This window comes from Pundamilia nyererei, unplaced genomic scaffold (genome assembly GCF_000239375.1).
Source record: "Pundamilia nyererei isolate P.nyererei 1_Seehausen unplaced genomic scaffold, PunNye1.0 scaffold00011, whole genome shotgun sequence".
In the NCBI taxonomy this organism is placed as follows: Eukaryota; Metazoa; Chordata; class Actinopteri; order Cichliformes; family Cichlidae; genus Pundamilia; species Pundamilia nyererei.
In genome coordinates, this window is record NW_005187412.1 from 6,384,399 (window position 1) to 6,405,252 (window position 20,854).

The window sequence follows — 20,854 nt, forward strand, 5'->3', positions numbered from 1 at the left end:
CTCACCTGTCCCGGATTCTGATGGGGGCACTTCCTTCGGTCTTTGCCGTTCGTGTCGTGCTGGGTGCAGGGGTCGAGGGCAGCGGCGGCGGAGACTCAGAGGCTCTGTCTGGAGGTAGTCCATTGGTCGACGATGCACCCTTCTGGTCTCGATTGGCGTCGTATTCAAAAGTGCGTTTGGGTTTAGGTAAGGGGTTGACTGGTGTGCTAACAGAGTTCTTTTGGCTCGGTGGTTCTGGGCTCTCGGACCTGGCTGAGCTCACACTAAACCTTTGTCTGAGTTTAGAGAGCTTGTCGGGCACCAAAGCGGTGTCCGGTTCAGTGTTCACTGAACAAATGCTGCTGCGCTTACTGGTACATGTGCTGTCCAGGTCGTCCCCTATCACAAAAGACTTTTGTCTCGTCTTATCCGGCGCGTAGCAGTTACTCAGGTAACGTGGAGGGGGTGGGCTGGGATTCTCCTTAAGGGCTTGCTCGATCTTTTGTATCCTGTTGAGGACCGCTGACGTCTCTTTGCGAGTAGACAGGGAGCGCACGAACGGTCCCGTAGAGTCTGTCTTGCCGATCCTTTTCTGGAAACGTCCGTTTTTGTCTGGAAATCCTTCCTCCTCCTCCGTCTCTGTGAAGGAGCATTCAGAGAATGCCGTGCTCATCCTGCGAACCCCCTTAAAGTCAAAAGTCTTCTCGCTGCAGGGAGAAGACAGCAGGCTCGGGCAGCCCTCGCTACTCCCTATGCGCTCCCCTCCTCTTTTGTCCAGACACAAGCTCATCCTAGGCAGAGACACCCTTCTGCACTCCCATTCTGAGATCTTCTTGCGGATTGTGGCAGGAGGGACACCTGTTGCTGAAGAGGTGAGAGAGAGGGCGCGCTTGTGGCCTTGGTAAGAGGAAGGTCCCAGTGAGAGCGTGCTCCAGCTCAGTGTCCTACCATTAAGTCCATCTCCTGGAGCGAGATCCCCTTGTTTCTCCTTCTGCTCCTGGGCGCCCTGACTTTCCTGACAGGACTTGGTTTGAGCTGGAGGCTTGTAGATGGAAAGCCTGTTCTCCAGGCAGCTGATGCTCTTTGACTTGGTTAGACGCCCCTGGCAGTCAGGCTCACTTGGGAGAGATGCACCGCTGCACAGGCTAGCTGTCTTGTTATTCCATCCACCGCGTAGCAGAAACCTGCCGTCAGTTCTGACGTACCTGCTCTGCTTGCCAGAGTTCTCACTGTCGCTGAGGAGCGGCTGCTGGCTCTGCCGCTGGCTGGCAGAGAGAGCAGGACACGGTGATGTAGACTGGCACCTGAAACAAGGCGGAGAGAGGTGTGAAGAAAATTTACATTTAAAAAAATATTTCAGACTGACAGATGGTAACAAACCAGTGTCATAAAAGGTGCCAACAAGTCCGCGTGCAAATGTGGAACAGATGGGAGAAAACTGTAAAGAATCAGCCGAAAGATTTGAAATCATTTCCGAGATCAAAGACAGCATGAAAACCTGAGCCACGTATTTAGAATAACCACACTAAAGTATTCTGTCTCTGGCAGCCCGGGATTCAAATACAGGCCAAAGGAAATACAGACTACATTAAAACGCCACTGCGGATTTTTCCACATAATCAAAAAAAACTTGAGGAGAATCAGTTTGGACCTCACACAGAAAGGAGCATGCCAAGCGAGATTTATCTTACCTGTGAAAGTCTCACTGCTCCGCTCAGGTGCACAAAACTTTTGCTGATCCTTGCAGCTAAGTGGTACTAGGTGCTACTGTGTTCTCGCACTTACTGCACACTCTGCAACCGTTTACCTCACACACACTATCACACACACACACCTTTTCTCACGGTGCTCACCCGCTTTAAGATTTCCACAGAGTGCCAAATTTTCCACTTAACAGCAGGTTAACCTACCACTCATAGCACATCAGGAGCTTTGTCATGAGCTGAAAGGTGACTAACTCTTGTGAAAGTGAAGTGTTGGGAAGATCTGATGTCATAGCCATGGTTAGAATAACAAGAGCTATGGGAGGAGGAAGCTGAGGGCTGTGGACTATGATCCAACAATGCAGGTTGGGACAGATCCGACTTCACGCCTATCTGCCCATCCCTGGTTTCACTCTTCCTACTCCAGGGTGGAGAAACTTATACAAAAGCTGGGGGCTTGGTTGCTGAAGCCATGGAGGATGCATCTCATCTTACTTGCTTTGAAGGTGTACTGTATGAGAAATGAAGACATGACCGCACATCTGCAGAGTTTTAATGGTAGTTTCCAGAGTTACTCTGGAGTAAACTGAATGATTAATAACACTAACACTATTTTCATCATAAGGCTGAAATGTCAGTGGAGACAAAGGAAATATGACCAAATATGATTCTATAGTCCTTTAAAAGCAGGATCCCACTGACATCTGGTCCTTCACAATTTACAGTAATTCTCATGTTTTAATATATGAGGATAAGCAGCCCCTATTCAATTTAATTTAATTCAATTCAATTCCATTTTGTTTACAGCGCCAAATCACAACAACAGACCCTGTAGACCCTACGATAATACATACAGAGAAAACCCCCTATGTGCAAGCACATTGGCAACAGTGGGAAGGAAAAACTCCCTTTAAACAGGAAGAAACCTCCAGCAGAACCAGTATCAGGGAGGGGCGGCCATCTGCCGCGACCGTATGGGGTGAGAGAAGGAAGACAGGATAAAAGACCTGCTGTGGGAGAGAGCCACAGATTAATAACAAATGTGATTCAATGCAGAGAGGTCTATATTAACACGTACTGGGTGGGAATGGTGAATGAAGAAGAAATACTTAATGCATCATGGGAATCCCCCAGCAGCCTACACCTATTGCAGCATAACTAAGGGAGGATTCAGGGTCACCTGGTCCAGCCCTAGCTATATGCTTTAGCAAAAATGAAAGTTTGAAGCCTAATCTTTAACCCAAACTTAAAGCTGGTTCCACAGAAGAGGGGCCTGAAAACTGAAGGCTCTGCCTCCCATTCTACTTTTAAATACTCTAGGAACAACAAGTAGGCCTGCAGAGCGAGAGCGAAGTGCTCTAATAGGGTGATATGGTACTACAAGGTCATTGAGATAAGATGGGGCCTGATTATTTAAGACCTTGTATGTGAGGAGCAGGATTTTGAGTTCACTTCTGGATTCAACAGGAAGCCAATGAAGGGAGTTTTTAGGACACCCTGATAATAATGAATTACAGTAGTCCAGCCTAGAAGTAATAAATACATTTTCAGCGTCAGTCTGAGACAGGACATTTCAAATTTTAGAGAGACTGCGCAAAAAAAAGAAAGCAGTCCTACATATTTGTTTAATATATGCATTGAAGGACATGTGCTGGTCAAAAATGACTCCAAGGTTCCTCACAGTGTTACAGGAGGCCAAGGTAATGCCATCCAGAGTAAGATCTGGTTAAAAATGCATTTCCAAGATTTTTAGGGCTGAGTACAAAAACCTCAGTTTTATCTGAATTTAGAAGCAGAAAATTAGAGGTCATCCAGGTCTTTATGTCTTTAAGACATTCCTGCAGTTCCTGCAATTGGTGTGTATTATCTGGCTTCATGGATAGATAAAGGCTGGTGTCATCTGCATGGCAGTGAAAATGTATGTATGCTATGCCAGCGATGATACTACCTAAGGGAAACTACCTATATTAGGTGGTTTCCGAAAAAACTGCAGTAGTAATGCAAAAACAAAGTGAGGTTTATGGCTAGTGTAATCTGCAATGGCTGCAATGTTTAAAAAGAATTTCAACTTTCTTTGAAAAAAAACTGTCCTTTTTATTCTTATTATTCCATTTTCTACAGTGCGGGGACAACTGCTACAACACTGAGGGGATCACATTTTTTAGATTTTTATTAAAGGATGAATATAACAGGGCTATAACATGACACGGTGCAGTTTTATTTTTGGGGGGGGCACTGTCCAAAAGCCTCGAGCCACCCCTCATTGCCTCATATTTTGTTTCCAATGATCCGGACATTCTGGGAACTTTTAAAGTGGTCTTGAGTGATAGCTCTCCAGGCTTTCTTGAGGTCTTTTAAATTTTTCCTGTGGACATTGGTTACTTTTTTCCAGTCCTTGTACCTAACAACTTTCAGAAAAATGCTTTTATTTTGTTAAGCTACTTAACACTGACCTGTGAATCATTCAAGCATAAAGAACGCACCTAACTCAAGAATGTTATGACTACACCTAAGAGAAAACTTAGTAAACAACCAATTTTATATTGTGTCTTTAGGCACATTGTTACAAGCAGCCTGTCACAAAAACACATCATTTGTTCCCATTTCTTTAGTTGAGTCAACAAAAAATACCAACAATTACAGTTTGACAAATATAAAATAGTATTTATACACCAACAAGGGGATTCCCAGAGAGCTTTTAGCCACAAACTTGCATTTCTCAGCATGCTGTGTATTTTCTTAAAAAAATTGAGGAAACTTGGCAACTGGAGGACAAAAGAAGCAGCAGTCCTAAAAAAACAACAACAGATGAACAGTATCTCAAAGTCATGTGCTGAAGAAATAAGGAAAAAATCCATCAAAGGCCTAACACAGGACCTGAGCGATACATCTGGCCCTTCAGTTGATTCATCTACTGTTCAGCAAAGCCTCACCAGAAATGGTCTCAGTAGAGGGATGGCCGTCAATTAAAGAATTCTTAATGAAGGTAAACAGCCAGAAAAGGCTGAGGTATGCCATACACAAGAACTGGACTGAAAACAAGAGGCAACAAGTCTTACAGGTTGGGGATCTTCTCAAAATTGACTGAATAGTAATGAATGCAAAAAAGTACCATCAGATTTTGAGCCACCAAATGGAAGCATCTGTCTGGCAAAGGATCCATTTTTCAGCACGACAATGAACCCAAACCCACTGCCGGTGTAGTATAAGAATATCTGGATAAATTGGCCTCCCCAGAGCCCGGACCTCTACATTAATGAAGCAATGTGGAGTCATCTTGACAGAGAACAGAAAAACGGCAGCAAAATACAAAGATGAGCTTTGAATGTCCTTCAAGAAGCCTGGAGAACTATTCCTGAGGACAACTGAAAGAAATTACAAGAAACCTTGCCTATGTTGAAGAATAAAGGTTATCATACCAAACACTGACTTTCAAGATTGTTGGAAATATAAAACCTCTGTTTTTGTCATATATATTGTATTCCCATGTATGCTTGCACATTTGTGCACCTATTATGTCTGCACCTATTTCCCAAACCAAAAAAAAAAGCCAAATAGACCCCATGGTTTCATGAATACAATCCTTTTAAAGCACTGATGTTAATCAGCAGTCAGCATGTGTTGCGGTGTTTCAGTGGGGAGCTGTTGAAAAGAATTTGTCTGGGAAATTAAATTCCTACTGCTTTCCTGGCAAAGCTCCGATCATAAATTCTGCCAAGGACTACGTCTGCCACAGGAACCTAGTGAGGGAACAGCATCTCTGAAGCTAAGTATCAACTGGAATGTTTTAGTAGCAACCAGACCAAACACTCAACAATGCAATCCTAATACCACTAGCAGTGCAGTTTATTGAGTTAATCATGACACTATTCATTTTCTCCCTGGGGTTTTACTTTGGGAAAGATTGGAAGTGCTGTGTTTCCATGCCTAACAATGATTCCACAATGTGACAGTAAACAAGCAAAAACAAGATGATCTGGGAGAAAACACTCACGCTGGCTTCATGCTGGGCTTTCAGAACATCTTAAAGAGAGAACGCAGCATAATTGTGCACAAACTGCTGTGTCTTCACTCTGACACGTCTGAACTGATTTTCACCCCTCATCCAAGAGGCTTTTTCAGTTCTAACACGAAAAGATGTCCCAGGTATTTAAACCCTAGTGGAGAAAGTCCCAGGAGGTGCTTGTTGACCCATTATTAATCATGTGTGCATCGTATGCACAGCTCTCTTAAGGTCCCGCAGCATTTCATTCAGGCTGAGGTCATTGTAACCCTTGATTTTATTCTTTTTCAGCCATTCTATTGTCAATTTGCTGCTGTGTTTGGGATCCTTGCGCAGTTGCATGACTTAATTTGGGCCAAGCTTTAGCTGTCCAACAGATGGCTTCACGTTTAACTCTAGAATACTTTGGTATGCACAGGAGTTCATGGATGACTCAGTGACTGCAAGGTGCCCAGGTCCTGTCGCTGCAGAATGCGCCAAAATCATCACCAATCCCCCACCGTGCTTTGTTTGGATTTTCACCAAACATGGAGCTGTGTGTTATAGCTAAACATCTCTACTTTGGTCTTTTCTGATCAAAGCACAATGTTCCAGAGATTGTGGTATTGTGTAAACACACACCCCAAGGCTCCAGACCAGGAGGCTGCAGAAACATCTGCTTTTATAACGGTGTTCACACTTGCTGATGATCAGTTTTTCAAGTGCATTTGATTATCAGCACCTGGTTGTTATTTACTCTCTTCTTTCCTATCAAAACAGTGAGGGTGTACTTAGCTTTCACAGGTCTGCACAGAATCCTGTGAAAACTTCCTGTCTTCACACGCCACTTGACAGCTTCATATTATTTCAGTTGTAAACATAAAATAATACGAGTATAAGAATAATATTAGAAAACCAACTGACCTGTAGTCTGACTTTGAAGACCTCTAAATTAGATGGTCAAAACGTTGTGCTGAGCTTCATCTTTTCTATCAGATTTTTGCCTATTCAAGGCTTTGGGTGCTTTAAGAGTTGTAAAAATAAGCCCAGTTTAGTCAGCTTCAGATGGACTGGCCACACATACAGTACTCTACAAAGAGCTGAATGCCAGTCACAACCTGGCCTCTGGCTCTTACTCAGGCTTCCAGGGCTTTCCAACCACAAGCCACTTCCCGTTACTGACCAGGATGGAGAATTCAGCCTGTTCCCTAAACTTATAGCTCCGCATGTGCCGACTTTACCAGCTCTCTGTCAATTATCAGTGCGTAACACCTAAATATGGCAAAGGTGTACCAATGAAAACAGTGTAGTAGTCTTCACTGTAGTCTTGCAGGTCCATGTCCATTCAGAGTACAACATCAGACGAAGATCCTGTATTTGGACAAGTTTCCAGTTTCAACTCATTTTAATCGAGACTTTGCCCATGTGCTGTTGCATATTAAAATGCTCCCCTCCTGGGGCTTCACAGTTAAGCACAAGCATAATTTGTCCTAGAAATTTATCCTTGGTTAATTTCATACGTCGGTGAGAATCCATTGAATAGCACATAAATCTTCTCCATCTGTTAAAACATCTGGCTGCATCTCACGAGCTTTAAATATGATCTTAAAGAGTCTTGTGTAAGACGAGTCCCTGAGGACCACCAGCTGCCAATAATAACAAATACTTTTATTAAGAGACGCAGGTTAAATGGACAAATGGGGTGCAAGGGGGATGATGAGAAAGCTTTGTGCTACTGCGATCAGTGTTTTACTTACAATGACTAGTTGCGAATGTTTACTATGGAGAACAGTGTGTACACAGTAATACCTAAAATTTGTTATACTAGATTTATGACACTGATTTAAATCCTAAGTACCCACTGAGACTTGTACCCTCATAGAAATCCCAGCAACACCACCTCAACTGTGCTGGATTTGTTTGATAGTAATAAACATTCAGTATATTAGATTAGCACAAGAATAATCCCTCTGTTGTGAATGTATTTAGCGTAACAGTACAGACATACGATAGTTCTCTCATTTTAATTTGTGCTCGCACTCAAAAGTCTGCAAATGTTCTCCTCTCTGTTGTTCAAGACTTACTCAGTTTCACTCATGAATTAAGGATGCAGCCACATCAGCACATAAGTATAAACACAAGGAATGTCACACACTGCACCGGGGATTCGATGCAGTACCACAAATTATGCTTTATGTGGTTTTCCATTTGCATTAGGCCTGATTTAAATGAGCAGCTACAGAAACCAGCTCCATTAGGTTACATTATAATTCTATGTAGGAAATGCTCTCTTCTGTGTGTCTTGCTTCATCAGAATGAAAAATGAGAAAAGGAATAGAAATCAGCAACATCCCTGGGAATCATTAACTATATAAGAATAATAGAAACCACGGATTTAAAAAAAAATGCTGTTTAAAATCAGCTATGGCAGAGTCGTGTAACAGCTTCAACAAAGACAAAAGGGTCGTTCTTCAAATATGTCCAATTTTCAGGATACCTTAAAAATGTATTTCTTTTTCTAATGTTTAAATTTAGACCACAGTATCATATAAATTCATGAACTGACATGAAAACATGCCAGTTTTTTTTTCATCTCTTTTTGTACATTTACTTAAAGACCACGTATGGTGTTTTTTTGTCACATAGCTTTGAAATTTTTAAAGGCATTTATAAAATATTATTTCTACAGTCTCTTCAGCACATGAAGAAAAAGAAGAATGCAACAAATCAGGAGATAATAAAGCTGATTTATTATTTATTAGGTTTGTTAAAAGTATGCATGTGCAGCCATTTATTTGCTGCAATACTGAAAATATTTGAATTCTATAAATTTAAATTTATCAACATATGAAATACGACACATTTTATTTGATGTGACAGGAAATGTGACTCAGAGGGGCTTTTGACAAATTTGACAGGATCATAAAGAATTATATTTTACAAAGCATTTGTAAATGAGTTTTCCCGCAGTATGTCACTGTCACTTCTCGACATGCTGACACACGTTTCAGCTCAGTATTCAGTTCAGGGCTGAATGGGGCACTTGTCCAGGAAACAGGATCATACTTGCAAAAGCTTTGGAAGCCTTATCATGACTGACAATCATTAGTTGTTTTTTTCCATGAGTGAAACAAATAGGAAAATATGGATAAATTCGAGCAGTGGATTTGTTTGTCTTTCAAGTCGAGTCATTTGGTCACTTTGAAACCACTTAATGCTCCCTGAAATGCACATACCCAAGCCCACCCTGTCCAACATGTCACTGACCTGTCAGGGACGTCCCGAGGAGCTTTACCTCCTGCAGCACGAGGTGCAGCCTTTGAACTCTTGTTGGCAGTCATGTTCGTCTGCAAACCACCCGCTCACCTACAACACAGGGATATCAAACATTTAAACATGGGTTTTATACGGAATATTAAACCATTTATATTGTTTGTATTTGTCGTGAATATTTTCAGGATATAGAATCATAGAGCTAAAAAGCTTATTTTAGTTGCTCTCTTATTCCCAAGGAGTTGCCACGTCAGATGACTCTGCAAATTTTCATACTGGTCCTGCTGCAACCCTCCCAGGGACTTGTGTCCCCTGCCGGTCTCAAGCCAGAGATCTTTTGCTAAGTGAGCATATTAACCACTACACTAAGGAGCCACATAACAAAACACAAATCTAACAGAAGGCAACACTAACTCTACTGATACAGCACCTCTCATGTACATGTGCAGCCAAAAACAAATGAATAAACAGATACAACATAGCAGTTCTTTCATCTGTTGTGGTTATGGGTCTATATAACTGTAGTATCAATGTGTCAATGCAAGGTTTTGAAACAGCAGCTGTTACTATTATCCCCCATCAATGGTAGCTTTACTACTATTGCATCTGACAACTTTTCACAGTTCGGGCTAATAAAGAAATCCTACAGAGTTTTCCATTTCACCCCATCTGCCATCTTGAATCTCCAGTGTAAACACTGCAGATGACTTTCAATAAACTGAAAGTAAGTGGCATAACTGACAGAGTATGTAGACAGTATTGTGCTGGAGAAGCCCCGGAGCTCCCGGCACAGCTGTGGGGTTTTTACGCCTAGAAAAATTTCCTTTCGAAATCAAAGCATACGGGTATACAGTGCTGCCAAAGAAAAAGCTAAACTTCTATTTAGCAAGCTCTTTATAAACATTATGAATCATATATAAATACATATATCCACATGTGCTACTCTGCTGATACTAACATTAAAGGTTGAGTTCAAGCGAAGTCCAGAAAACTAATTTAGCTTACTTATTTCTAGACTTGAAAAGAATACAGATTTTTTTAAAACAAAGTTAATATTTAAAGACTCTCATAACGCTTAAACTCATATTTGAAACCCATCTGTTGTGCATAGGGTGGAGGTCAGGGTGGATAGATGGGTAGCAAATAAAGTGCTAATTGCTTACTCACCATATTGTACACATAATACTATAGGTCTATTTTTGGGGAAGGAGTGGGGCTCTTTAGTTATTATTATGCTAGGACAGGAAAGCTGTGAGACAGAGCAGAGGAAGCCACACGGCAGATAGGCCCACAGATTCCAACCAAGGTCTCTGCAAGAGTCTTACGGGCTATGGATTACCCACAGTACACAACAGACATTCAGGGTCTGCTATTTTAACCCACATCCTAATCTTTCCATACGCTCTTCATGCTTTGCCTAATTGTAATCAATGGCTCATACTCAAGCAGTATGTCTGGTATCAGACAAACATATTTACCACCTTTCACGTCTAAAATAAGTGAAAAGAACATAGCAATGAAAATACTATTGAGCGTGTGATTGTTTTCACCCTAAACAACCCTCTCTTTATAACACTATGAAACGCTGATGTAGCACTGAAACTGTTAAGTCGTTCTTCCTAAAACATTTACTCAAGTTTGTCAAAGCAGTTAGTTAAAGCCTCCCTTCAAACTGAGGGCCAGTGCCCCTGAAAGTGCAGCAATGAACCTTTCAAAAAGGCTCAAAGCAATTGTTCTGGTGCATGAGGAGGTCAAATGGAGATCCCTAGAGATCAGAGTTGGAGGATAGGAGGGTGCTTGGCAGCATGACTTGTTTACAGGAAGCTGTTGTATGAAGAAGCCAGCCAACCAGTAGTGGAGCTGATTCCTATAGAGACAGATGAGAAGAGAGAGGGAGCATTCCTGCTGTCAGCTATTTCCTGTGGATTGTGGACTGGGCTAGAACGACGAGGCATGCATCGTTATTTTCATCCAACACAAAGAACGATTTTGCCTTGTCCTGTATACGACTCCGCCAGTGCTGCTGCTCCTCTGTGAACCATAAAACCGCAGAGCTCAAAGTAAAAACAGAACATTAGTCCCAAAATAGGAGGGAAAATGTAGAAAGTTGCATCTATTTCCTGTCATCCAAATAGTTACGTAAGATTCATCATAAGCATCCACTCACATGCGAGACAGAGTCATCAATCAACATGCTGTTTGATCTAAAATTAGAGAAATTCTCAAATGATTTCTACAAATCACATGTCCGGCATCGAAGTCTATCCTAATACGCGTGTAACTATCTAGACTGATTCACGATGGACTAAACAACGATAAAAATGTAAGAAATCATGCTTGACAGGAAAAAAGGGACGTTGAGAAAAACATTCAGAGAACTTGAGAAATAAAATCTTTCATCTTATTCAAAATTTGACTAAGTTAAATTAGGAAGCGTGAATCCAGAGACACTGGCAGCTGTGTAAATATGATTTATACCTGATTAAAATATGGTGAGTTTGGAGATGATATTCACTCCACTCTCTTCTCTCTGATTTGATCTCTAACACCTTAAAGAAGCGCAGAAATAATTTCTTTAACGTCATTATTACCTTATGTAGCTAACTTAGAATCAATTTTAATCTGTGTAAATTTATTGTTTTCATTTTTTTTGGACTCAGAAAGCTATAATCACAGAAATGGGTCACAGAGGCCCAAGATGGACATTTCAGTGTAAACACCAAGGCGTTAGCCAACTGACTTCCTGAGGTCTGATACCATCTCTCTACACAAAATTACTGGCTGTAAACAACCACTTCTAAGAAAGCTCTAGAGTACCTTTAAAGTGCATTCAACCACATTCAATACAACTTTTCTCTTGAGATGTCAGAGCCAAGGGCAAGCTAACGGTCAACAACTGACGAAACACTTGACATCGCAGAGTGTTAAAATCTTTGGGGTTTTACGGGGTTTGGAGGCAGGACACAAAAAGGCACACTTTAGCCTGAGGTTGCTGTCCTGTTGTTGTAAAAACACAATTCTTCTGTCTCCATCTTTCTCCCTCCGTGTCCACTCTTTTCACCCACACGTCCCCGTCTTGCTTTTTCAGATGTTTCTTTCTAAAGGGTTTGTTAGGAGGAACTTGGATATGTGAGGATGGAGGAAGTCTGATAATGAAAATGGGGCAAATTTGTCATTAAGCAACATAACACAAAACAAAGCTGACTTGACTAACCCTGACGTTTGTAGTGCATTCCTGAATAAGTTGAACTCTTAACTTCCAAGTTCCAATTAGGAATTTCAATCTGGAATGTCCCCTCAACTAGGATTTCCAACCTGACACGTCAGAGCAGCCCTAGCAATCCCAAGATAGCTACTCAAGATAGCGGTACTGAACGTAAACAGGAGTAAAACGGTAAAACTTTTCTCTAATGGCACTGTTCTGTATCCGTGACTCACTAAATAATCCATACGCAGAGCAGTGACTGACACTGAGGCTCTATCCATGAATATACTGTAGCGGTATTTTTAAGCTCAATAAAATAAGTATTATGTTGTATTGCTAGCGACACTTGAATGCCTCTATCTTGCTAAGAATCAAAACAAATCTTGTTTTCCCGTGCCTTTTCCTGAACGTTCTCTAACATCTGAATTCCGAGGTATCTGGAACACAGCATTACATCAGGGGTGTCAAACATAAGGCAAAAGGAGAGCATGAAACTGCTGAATAAAGCAGCAGTCTAAAGATCACATGTAGGCCTGAACCAGCCTGCAAACTATCTCAATCGAGCTCTCTGCAGAGGGGAAACCGAACAATCTCACAAACCCCAGTAAGAAGCAGCATTAACCATTAAGCTAAATAGCCTTGAGCTGGATGACTAGACAAGAGTTTGTACTGTTATTCATCTTTTTTCCAATTTTTCCCATGAAGCGGTGCATAACTGACAACTGACAAGATAAAGGTTCATTTAAAAGCTATATACCATTAAAATAGTTTTTTTTAAGTAATAATATTTTAATTGTAACTTGTAACCAAGTTACCAGTCAGCTTTTTTTTCTTTTCTTTTTTTTGCTTGTCACGTTTGGCTCTTTTGCCATCAGAATTATTGTCTAAAGGCGAAGAAAGATGCCCAACGGATTTACTTTACCAAATGGACCATCCCAGCCTTGCCGTATTGGTCTATTTGACTCACCTTTTTTTTTATTGTTTATTTTATTTCATTTTTACTTGCTAAATACGGGACAGATTTGACTGGGGAAAAGAAAGGGGAGAAAGAAAGAGGGAAAGAAAAACAGCGGGGAAGAGGGACAGGGGTAAAGGGCAAAAAACAAAAACCAACAAAATAAGCAGACAAAAAAATACATATATTGATCACCTGGATCACCTGTTGAGAGAGAAAAAAGAGAGAAGAAGCAGAAGAAAAAAAAAGAGCAACATAATAAACAAAATCACGATGATCTATGGGAATATAACAGTAAATACTAAATATTAAACATTATAGTGCAGCACATAAGATCGACAGCGCACAGTGTGCTTTGAGATAGGAGCCAAAAAGGATCTGCTAGAGGGTGTGGGGGGCCACAGCCCCGTCCTCCAGGGCATGAAGCAGGTATGGAGGAGATCAAAACTCCAGACATCCAGAGGCCCTCAGAACACAAGAGACCAAGGAAGACCAACAGAGGGGCAGCCGCACCACTGTCCCAGAAAGAGTTAAGGAGAGCCCCAGATGAGAGGTCACTCAGCAGCCGCGAAGCAGAAGCCAGGGGGGGTTGCAGTGACGTGCCCGTGAGCTCCGCTGGCAGCCAGCTGTGCCAGAGTGACCGAGCCCCAGGCCGAGAGGCTGAGGGCTCCAGTCAGCTTTTCAATGTGAAGTCCTTTTCTTACTGTAACACTGTATCATGGGCTCATTACAGCGTCATTTTTTGTTTTGTTTTTTTTTTTATTTAATATTAGGCCTCAATTAGGTTTGAAATGCCAACTTAAACCAAGTAAACATGGGTGGAAAATTATTTAAATTTAATAAGACTAATAAAAGTTCAGGGACTGGACTTTAACATCTCTAGTGATGAAGTCTTTTGAAAAGCTCAACAGAAAGGAGATTCTGCAGGAGATGGAGCATAATGATCCACTGCAATTTGCATACAGGCCTTGTAGGGGCGTTGAAAATGAAGCCGTGGTTTAATAAATTTCCTGTATCGTCGTCTGGAAAGGGCCAAAGCCCATGCTCTGCTCCTATTTACTGACTTTTCTTCATCTTTTAATTCAATCCGGCCACATCTGGATTCCCAATATGCAGATGATACGATGATTGTAAGTCTTCTTTATGGTGAAGAGTATTCCCATGGGCCTGTTGTGGGTGAGTTTGCTTCTTGGTGTGATCAGCCATTTTTGAAGATCAACACCCTGAAACTAACAACATCCAGTGCACTCAAAGTCACACTGTTCGGTTTCTGTGATCAATACATTTTGTCTGTTTGTCGCTAGCCAACTTATCATCCTGTTTTACAACACACTGAACCACAATGCACTCTTCTAGCTAGTTAGGCTAGTGTAAGCTAACTCCCCAGGTTCATCCTATATATGGTCACGTCCTGCTTAAAAAAACAAGTCCTATGAGTTTGGCATTTTGTCTACACCCAAAATGCCGCTAGCACATCCATCCTTTATTTACACTCTATTGTCTCGCCTAACCATGTCGACTAACACATATCCGCATTTCCAAGCAACTGGCCTGCTTCCTCTTCTTTCAAATCTTAGCTTAGCAAAACATCCAGACTTAGTCAGCTAAAAGTTTTTCTTCCTTATTTTCTTTTTTAAGCGCCACTTCTTAATCCCTTTACTTCAACCTCAACGCAGAGATTAAAAACTATCTGGCTGTTTTTGCCTCTGGCATAAAAACAAATCCTGTAAGCCAACGTGTCACTTTTGGATATTCAACACCATCGTCTTAATTAGCTAGCTTTGCCATTTCAGGGTTTTTCCTGGTTCTGTCATGTTCATGTCCAGAAGTATTATGTGATTACATATCAATGACGCATATGTTCCCCCAGCAACAGGAGCATATTGATGAAATGGGACCATGACAGTGTCTCCATTAGACTGTTTGGCCTGGAATAAAAGAGCTCTTTGTGCTCAGTGTGTCCTTGAGAGGGAGAGATGGTTAAAAAGTAAGTCTTTTATCAGTCTGTAGTCTATGTGTGTGTGTGTCTTTTAAAGAGAGTCCACATGTCCTTGGCACTGTCACTTTTGACATATTATCTGATACATAGTTCTCCCCGCAACTTGCAGGAATGTGCTAATATTTGCATTATCCGTCAGACCTTGGCTGCATTCAAAATATTAAAGTCTGTTCTCAGAGGGTGAAAGGAAGCACAGCAGAGGGGCAGAAACACCTGGAGTCAAAGCCAAAACCTTTGTTCTCATTCAGTGTAAGGCTACACAAATACGCACCTGGCTAAGAGCAATCTTCACGGAACGGCTTAACTTTACGTAACATTTTCATGTTATTATCAAGACTGGCAAACTTTAAAAATATGCATCAGAAGCAGCAGACACAACAGCTTTCATAAACAGAGCTGCCTGCCTCTTGTTTCTCTGCTTTTCTGGTTGACCCGGTTCTCTATTTCTGCTGATCAGCAACCTGACTTCAAGGTTTTTCAAACCACTGCAGAGCTCACAGGCAGCCAAAAACAAATGGGGAAAGGAAGGGTGAAAATCTCTGCGAATTCTCAACTCTTTCCAGACGTCACAACTTGCTGGCAGACATGAGTGCAAAAGCCCACACACTGATCCACACCATTGTTTCAGTACCTCCTGAAAGACCAGTTTTGTCCCCAGCGGACAAAGTCCGTTGAGCCAATTTGAGCCGAATCATGTCAGCAGAGCAGCGTGGGAGTTGAGGTACAGATACATATTTTCAGAAGGGCACCCAGGATTTGATATTCAACAGGATGAATACACATAAAATCATTTTCACTACATGTAAAGATTGTTTTTAGGCATTTTATAAGCCAACCATGATGGGAAAGCAAAAATTCCCATCTGAAACTGAAAACCTGAAGTATATATGTGCATTGTGTTCATAGTGAGACTCTCTGGAGACCCATTTGAGACTCTGACGGCCTCTATCTGTCTATGTAAAAGAAACCCACCAAGGTCAGTGCTACTGGCAGTTGCACATACCCATACCTATATAATTACACTACCACATGTTTTGCCATGCTGCCACTGTAGCTCGATTGTCCAGGTGGAACCAATACTTCTTTTTTTATCTCTGTTTTTTTTTCAGGGTAATCATGGCATATTTTCTCCTTGTGGAAAAGATGAAAACCCCTTCTGTATAACCTAGATATGAGCATGCACAGCTGCAGAGGCAGGCATGTGGAAAACAGGCTTATGTCCATCTGAGCTGCAGCGGGGAGGTGGGGGGGTGAATCTGTCACAAAGCTGACCTCCAACAGAAAAGTCTTTGACTTTTCCAAGGACACAAAATGTGCTCTCGTTTGCCAAATTCTTAAAGCTTAAGTAAACAGAGAAAGAGATTAGCTTTACTAATACCTGCGTGGTTCATTTGTTCTCCTATGAGTCATTTCTCAGAATCTATCAGTTTTATGCAAATTAAAGGAACAGTCGAGTCTAGAAATCTCATTTTTCTAAAGACTGTTTCACGGTGTTGCGCAGTTTTGGAGATCTCAGCTGTAGAGATGTATAACTTCAAGGGTTCTTTCCTTGTAGTACTCAAAGAACCAAAAAAAAAGTGCATTTAAAATATTCTGCAGCAGTGTCTCTTTCCAGAAATCACAGCCCTGTTGCTCAATAAATCCACAAACCTTGTTTTTTACCAATACACACCGACCGAGACTATCACTCTGCGTGAGCAAATGTTCATCTGCCCACCACGGGAGACTCAGTCTACTGACAGCGTGACACTAATCACTAATCAGCCGCCCATCCTCGGCTGAACCGTAATGTTACCCAATTACTAACAGACAGCCAAAAGAAAGCAGTTCTTACATGAAACCGTTCATAACAAGCTATAAGGATTTCTTTATTTTCTCCCATGTTGGACGAGGGCCAGCAGCATGACCACTCATTCATAACCCAGTTTCCACTGTTCATACACTTTCTTTTCCCATCACTAGTTATAAAAACTTAAGAACAGCTGGCACTGGATTCTTTTGGCCATAAATGTGATGTTTCCCCAAACTTCACCGCACAGTTTTAGTTAGAAACAGAACAAATATGAGCTGTTTGTGGAGCACTTAAAATATGTGGATCAAATTACCCCCTTTTTTTAGGCTTCGCTGATGAACAAATCCTGAGGAAAACAACTGGGCTCCCATTGATTACACTGGCATTAGCACTCTTGACTTAAAGTAGCCAGTGAGTTAATTAATATAACTGGACGTGATCTCATTAGGGGAGTCATTACGCATGTGATGACTGAGACAGATAAAGACGTTCCTCGGCTTTAGCTGTTTTGAGTTCAATAATCTGGAAACTCAAGTCAATATGTGCTGATTAATGGCACTGGGAAAATTATGCTCCGAGTCAAATTCACTAGCAATTCATTAAAGATTATAGGCTGTCTACTTTATAAGGAGGCTTTGTAAATGCAGCGCTTGCACCATTTATTCTGAGTATCAACAGGTTGTGACAAGTGTTTAAGAAATGAAAACACAGCTGAGAGTGTGTGTACTCCAGACATCCAACCCGAGCGCTGCTCGTATCTCAGCACGCAACTATACATGACAAATGTAGCCCCTCGAATAAATATAGTCAGGACGTCTTACGGCATGATAACGTCTACATGATGATGTTTTGTTACCCTGACATGGCATGCAAAATCCTATTAAAACATTACGACCCATTAACTATACAGCCCAGGGGGAGCTTATAAAGGGTTACATATAGAGGTTAAGTTACACAGTAGCTTGAGGCTTAATTTTTACTTCACATGAAATAGCTTGAAAAATATTTTGGATTTTTATTAAAAGACAAACAGAAAAAGGCTGTAACCAAAGTCTTTCTAAAGCTTTGTGGAAATCCTGCACTTGTCATCTTTAATAAGAAAAAAGAAAAAGCACTATTGAACCAGAGGCACTGTGAGTGGGTGAGAGGAAGTGTAGTCGTGTTGGCACTGCAGCTGGAGAGAGCTTGAGAAACTTCCTAGGAAACCTTAAGACACACCAGTCGTAGATTTCTTTTGGTAAATGCAAAAGGGATTAAGCTTAAGGCAGTTTTACACTGTGCAATTCTGGGCAGCCCCAGAGGAAAGACGACTAATATAAATGAATCACGATGGCATCTTTGGTTTGGCACATGGAACGGTGAGTGTCACTACGTTACGCTGTAAAAGAGGTCCATAGCTGGCAGCTCTGAAGGTCTTGCAATCAGTGTTAGCCAGACAAATTTTTGACAACAGAACTGCTGCTGTGACTGTAGTCTACTAACAAAGCACCATGAATAGAGCATCATATGAGGTGCTGATCAACCTAACACCAGCGCTTGTGAAAACCAGAACACCAGTGATATAGCAGCTCATCCCACTCATGATCCATCACAATTCACGGGTTATTGTCCAGTACAGAAAGAAAGTGATATGTTTTGCTTTACTTCATGAGCTAATGAGAGGTCAGGCAGGCTCTCAAACACTCATATCAAGGATGGAAGGTGGAAGTAAAATGTACTAAAGTAAAACACTGGGATGCCAATAAATCTAGTTTGTATGTTGAGGCCGCAGCATGGTGACAAACAGTATGACTAAGAGTGTGCCTTAGACCTAAATCAGTGGGTAATACTGTATGCCTGAAAGTTAATATTAAGTCAGCATAGCATGACCTTCAATGAACTAAAATCCCACGGCGGAATACAAGGTTAATATAGTTTCTTAGCTGAGCGACAGCAGATCGATGAGATCAGTGTTTATAATCCTAGAAAGAAACACACACCTTATTGTTCTGTGCTCTCTCCACAGGTGTGACATCTGCTGTGTTTTTAAGCCACGTGAATGTGAGAGCTGAATTGGTTAAAACAGTCACAGGCGGGCCAAAGGCACCGGCATCATATGTCTCCTTTCTGCGTAGATATAGTCACATAAGATTAAATGCTTTCATGAAAGGCAATGAAAAGCTTGCTTTCAAAAGAAGCTTTGTGACTTCTGTGGCTGTTTGAGGGAAGCTAAGGGAGATGGTCTTGTGATCTGCAGATTTATGACTGGGAAATCTGTCAAAACCGCATGTTGGAGAACTACACCCCCCAGATCTGAAGAAATGTGGTTGAGGATCGCTTTAGCATGACGGTGAGGAAAACTACAACCTCAGACCCTCACGATTCTCAGTAAATCCCAATGAACCTATCTTGAAGACAAAAACAACTCTTGATTGTGATGTTGAGTGAACAACGGCCCGTTTAGGCTAGACGCACTCCTGTTAGAGTGAATGGAGAACAGAGAAGAACTTCCTCAATAGCTTTGTGTTGACAGTCCCATCCAGTGAGAAGGGAAGGTCATTGTTTGATCTGCACAATGGAAAGGCTTTTTTAAGGGAGGAAAAAGAAAGCTTAAAGAAAACCGCTCACAGCCATAGGGTTTGCATTATGGTGAGTGAGATAAGATCATAAGGATTTAGGCTGTAATCTGTTAAGAAAACTCATATTCAGGAACCAAAACATTCAAGAAAGACAGCCACACAGCTCTCCATACTTAACCTACACAAACCTCAGTGTAGTGAAAACACTCTTTTCCCAGCGTTGTTCTAAAAAAAAAAAAGGTGCTTTTAGAAGTTTAAATTGCCTGAAACAATTGTGATACATGGGCCAGATTTTCCCCCTTTATCCAAGTAAGTAAATGCACATGTTTCAGAGAATCACAAAAAAAAATAAAATAAACCAACCCTGGACCTGCATCTGCGCCAAAGCCAGGTCAGAAGAAGTTAAATTAAAGGCTCCAAACTAAGAAGTAGAGCTGAAAACACGTACATGATCATTTTAACCCACAGAGGTGTGATTAATGATACTTTTTAAGGACTGCTACATCACACGAAATGCAAATGATCTCCAAATGTGTGGCGCAAAAAGCGTTAACAGATAAAACTGCGCATGCACAAGAGTGTAAAGGTTAAAATACGCAGAATGCATGTTTTAAAAAGCATTTGGGTTTTTACCCTTCCCTGGCCAAAACAACAGAAGTCACCCCCCTCACCATAAGCCTGAACTCCAGCAGGAAAAAGGACACGGGGTGCTCAGTTCAGAGTCGTGTGATCTGGAGTCTTGTGCTGTTTTCTTACTTATCTGCTGGTTTGACTTTAGGGATGTTTGACCGATAATAACTAATTACAAAGCCCGCAGAGTTACTGCCTGCATCCGCTGGGACATTTTTCTTCATTCAAAGGGTCAGCTGTCGGGGGGGTGAAAGCAAAGCAGTCTGCCGATGACTGCACTTCATCGTTCAGCATGCCATTGACCAAATATGGTCACATGGAGACACTTTAACGCACCTTGCAACTTTTTAAAAAGTTATTTTCCACCCCTGCTTTGTCCCACTAGCTGCTTTTTGACAAATTAAACTTCCTGCCGTAGCTCGTCGGGAAATTTTTGTTTGTTTAAAAAAAAAAAAGCAGACGGCTTTTACCTCCGAGTTTCCCCTCACATCCATGGCTGCTGGTATTTTGAGATTATAATCCCTTTGCGACGCACAGATCCCGTTCGTCTACACGGTGAAAAACTTTGGCTGGCTCTGCCGGATACCTGCCCTTCTCAATAAACTGCGACTCATGTCTTTCCAACTAAAACCGACCAGAAAAAAAGAAAAGGAGGAAAAAAGGAAAAAGCCCTCCTGCCTCCCCTCTCCTTTCTCTCACAGACTGCTGCAGAGTACAGAGGCTGGGCTTGTTACCTTGGAAACGGGTTGTTTGCCCCCCACTTTTGCCGGGATTTGCC

General features: G+C 41.6%; 1 protein-coding gene across 3 annotated transcripts in view; it reads right to left on the reverse strand.

Moving 5' to 3' along the window:
* dennd2b (DENN domain containing 2B) overlaps positions 1–20,854 on the reverse strand; it is a 55,739-nt gene that overhangs the window by 29,824 nt on the left and 5,061 nt on the right. For 2 of the 3 annotated variants that reach the window (XM_005724324.1, XM_005724325.2), the window contains exons 2-3: positions 8,932–9,030; positions 6–1,283 (exon numbers count right to left, since the gene is read on the reverse strand). In XM_005724324.1, coding sequence (XP_005724381.1) covers positions 6–1,283; positions 8,932–9,005 — 1,352 coding nt within the window. In that variant the 5' untranslated portion in view covers positions 9,006–9,030. Of the gene's footprint in view, positions 1–5; positions 1,284–8,931; positions 9,031–20,546; positions 20,801–20,854 lie in introns of those variants that run through there. The other variant, XM_005724323.1, reaches the window with a different exon arrangement.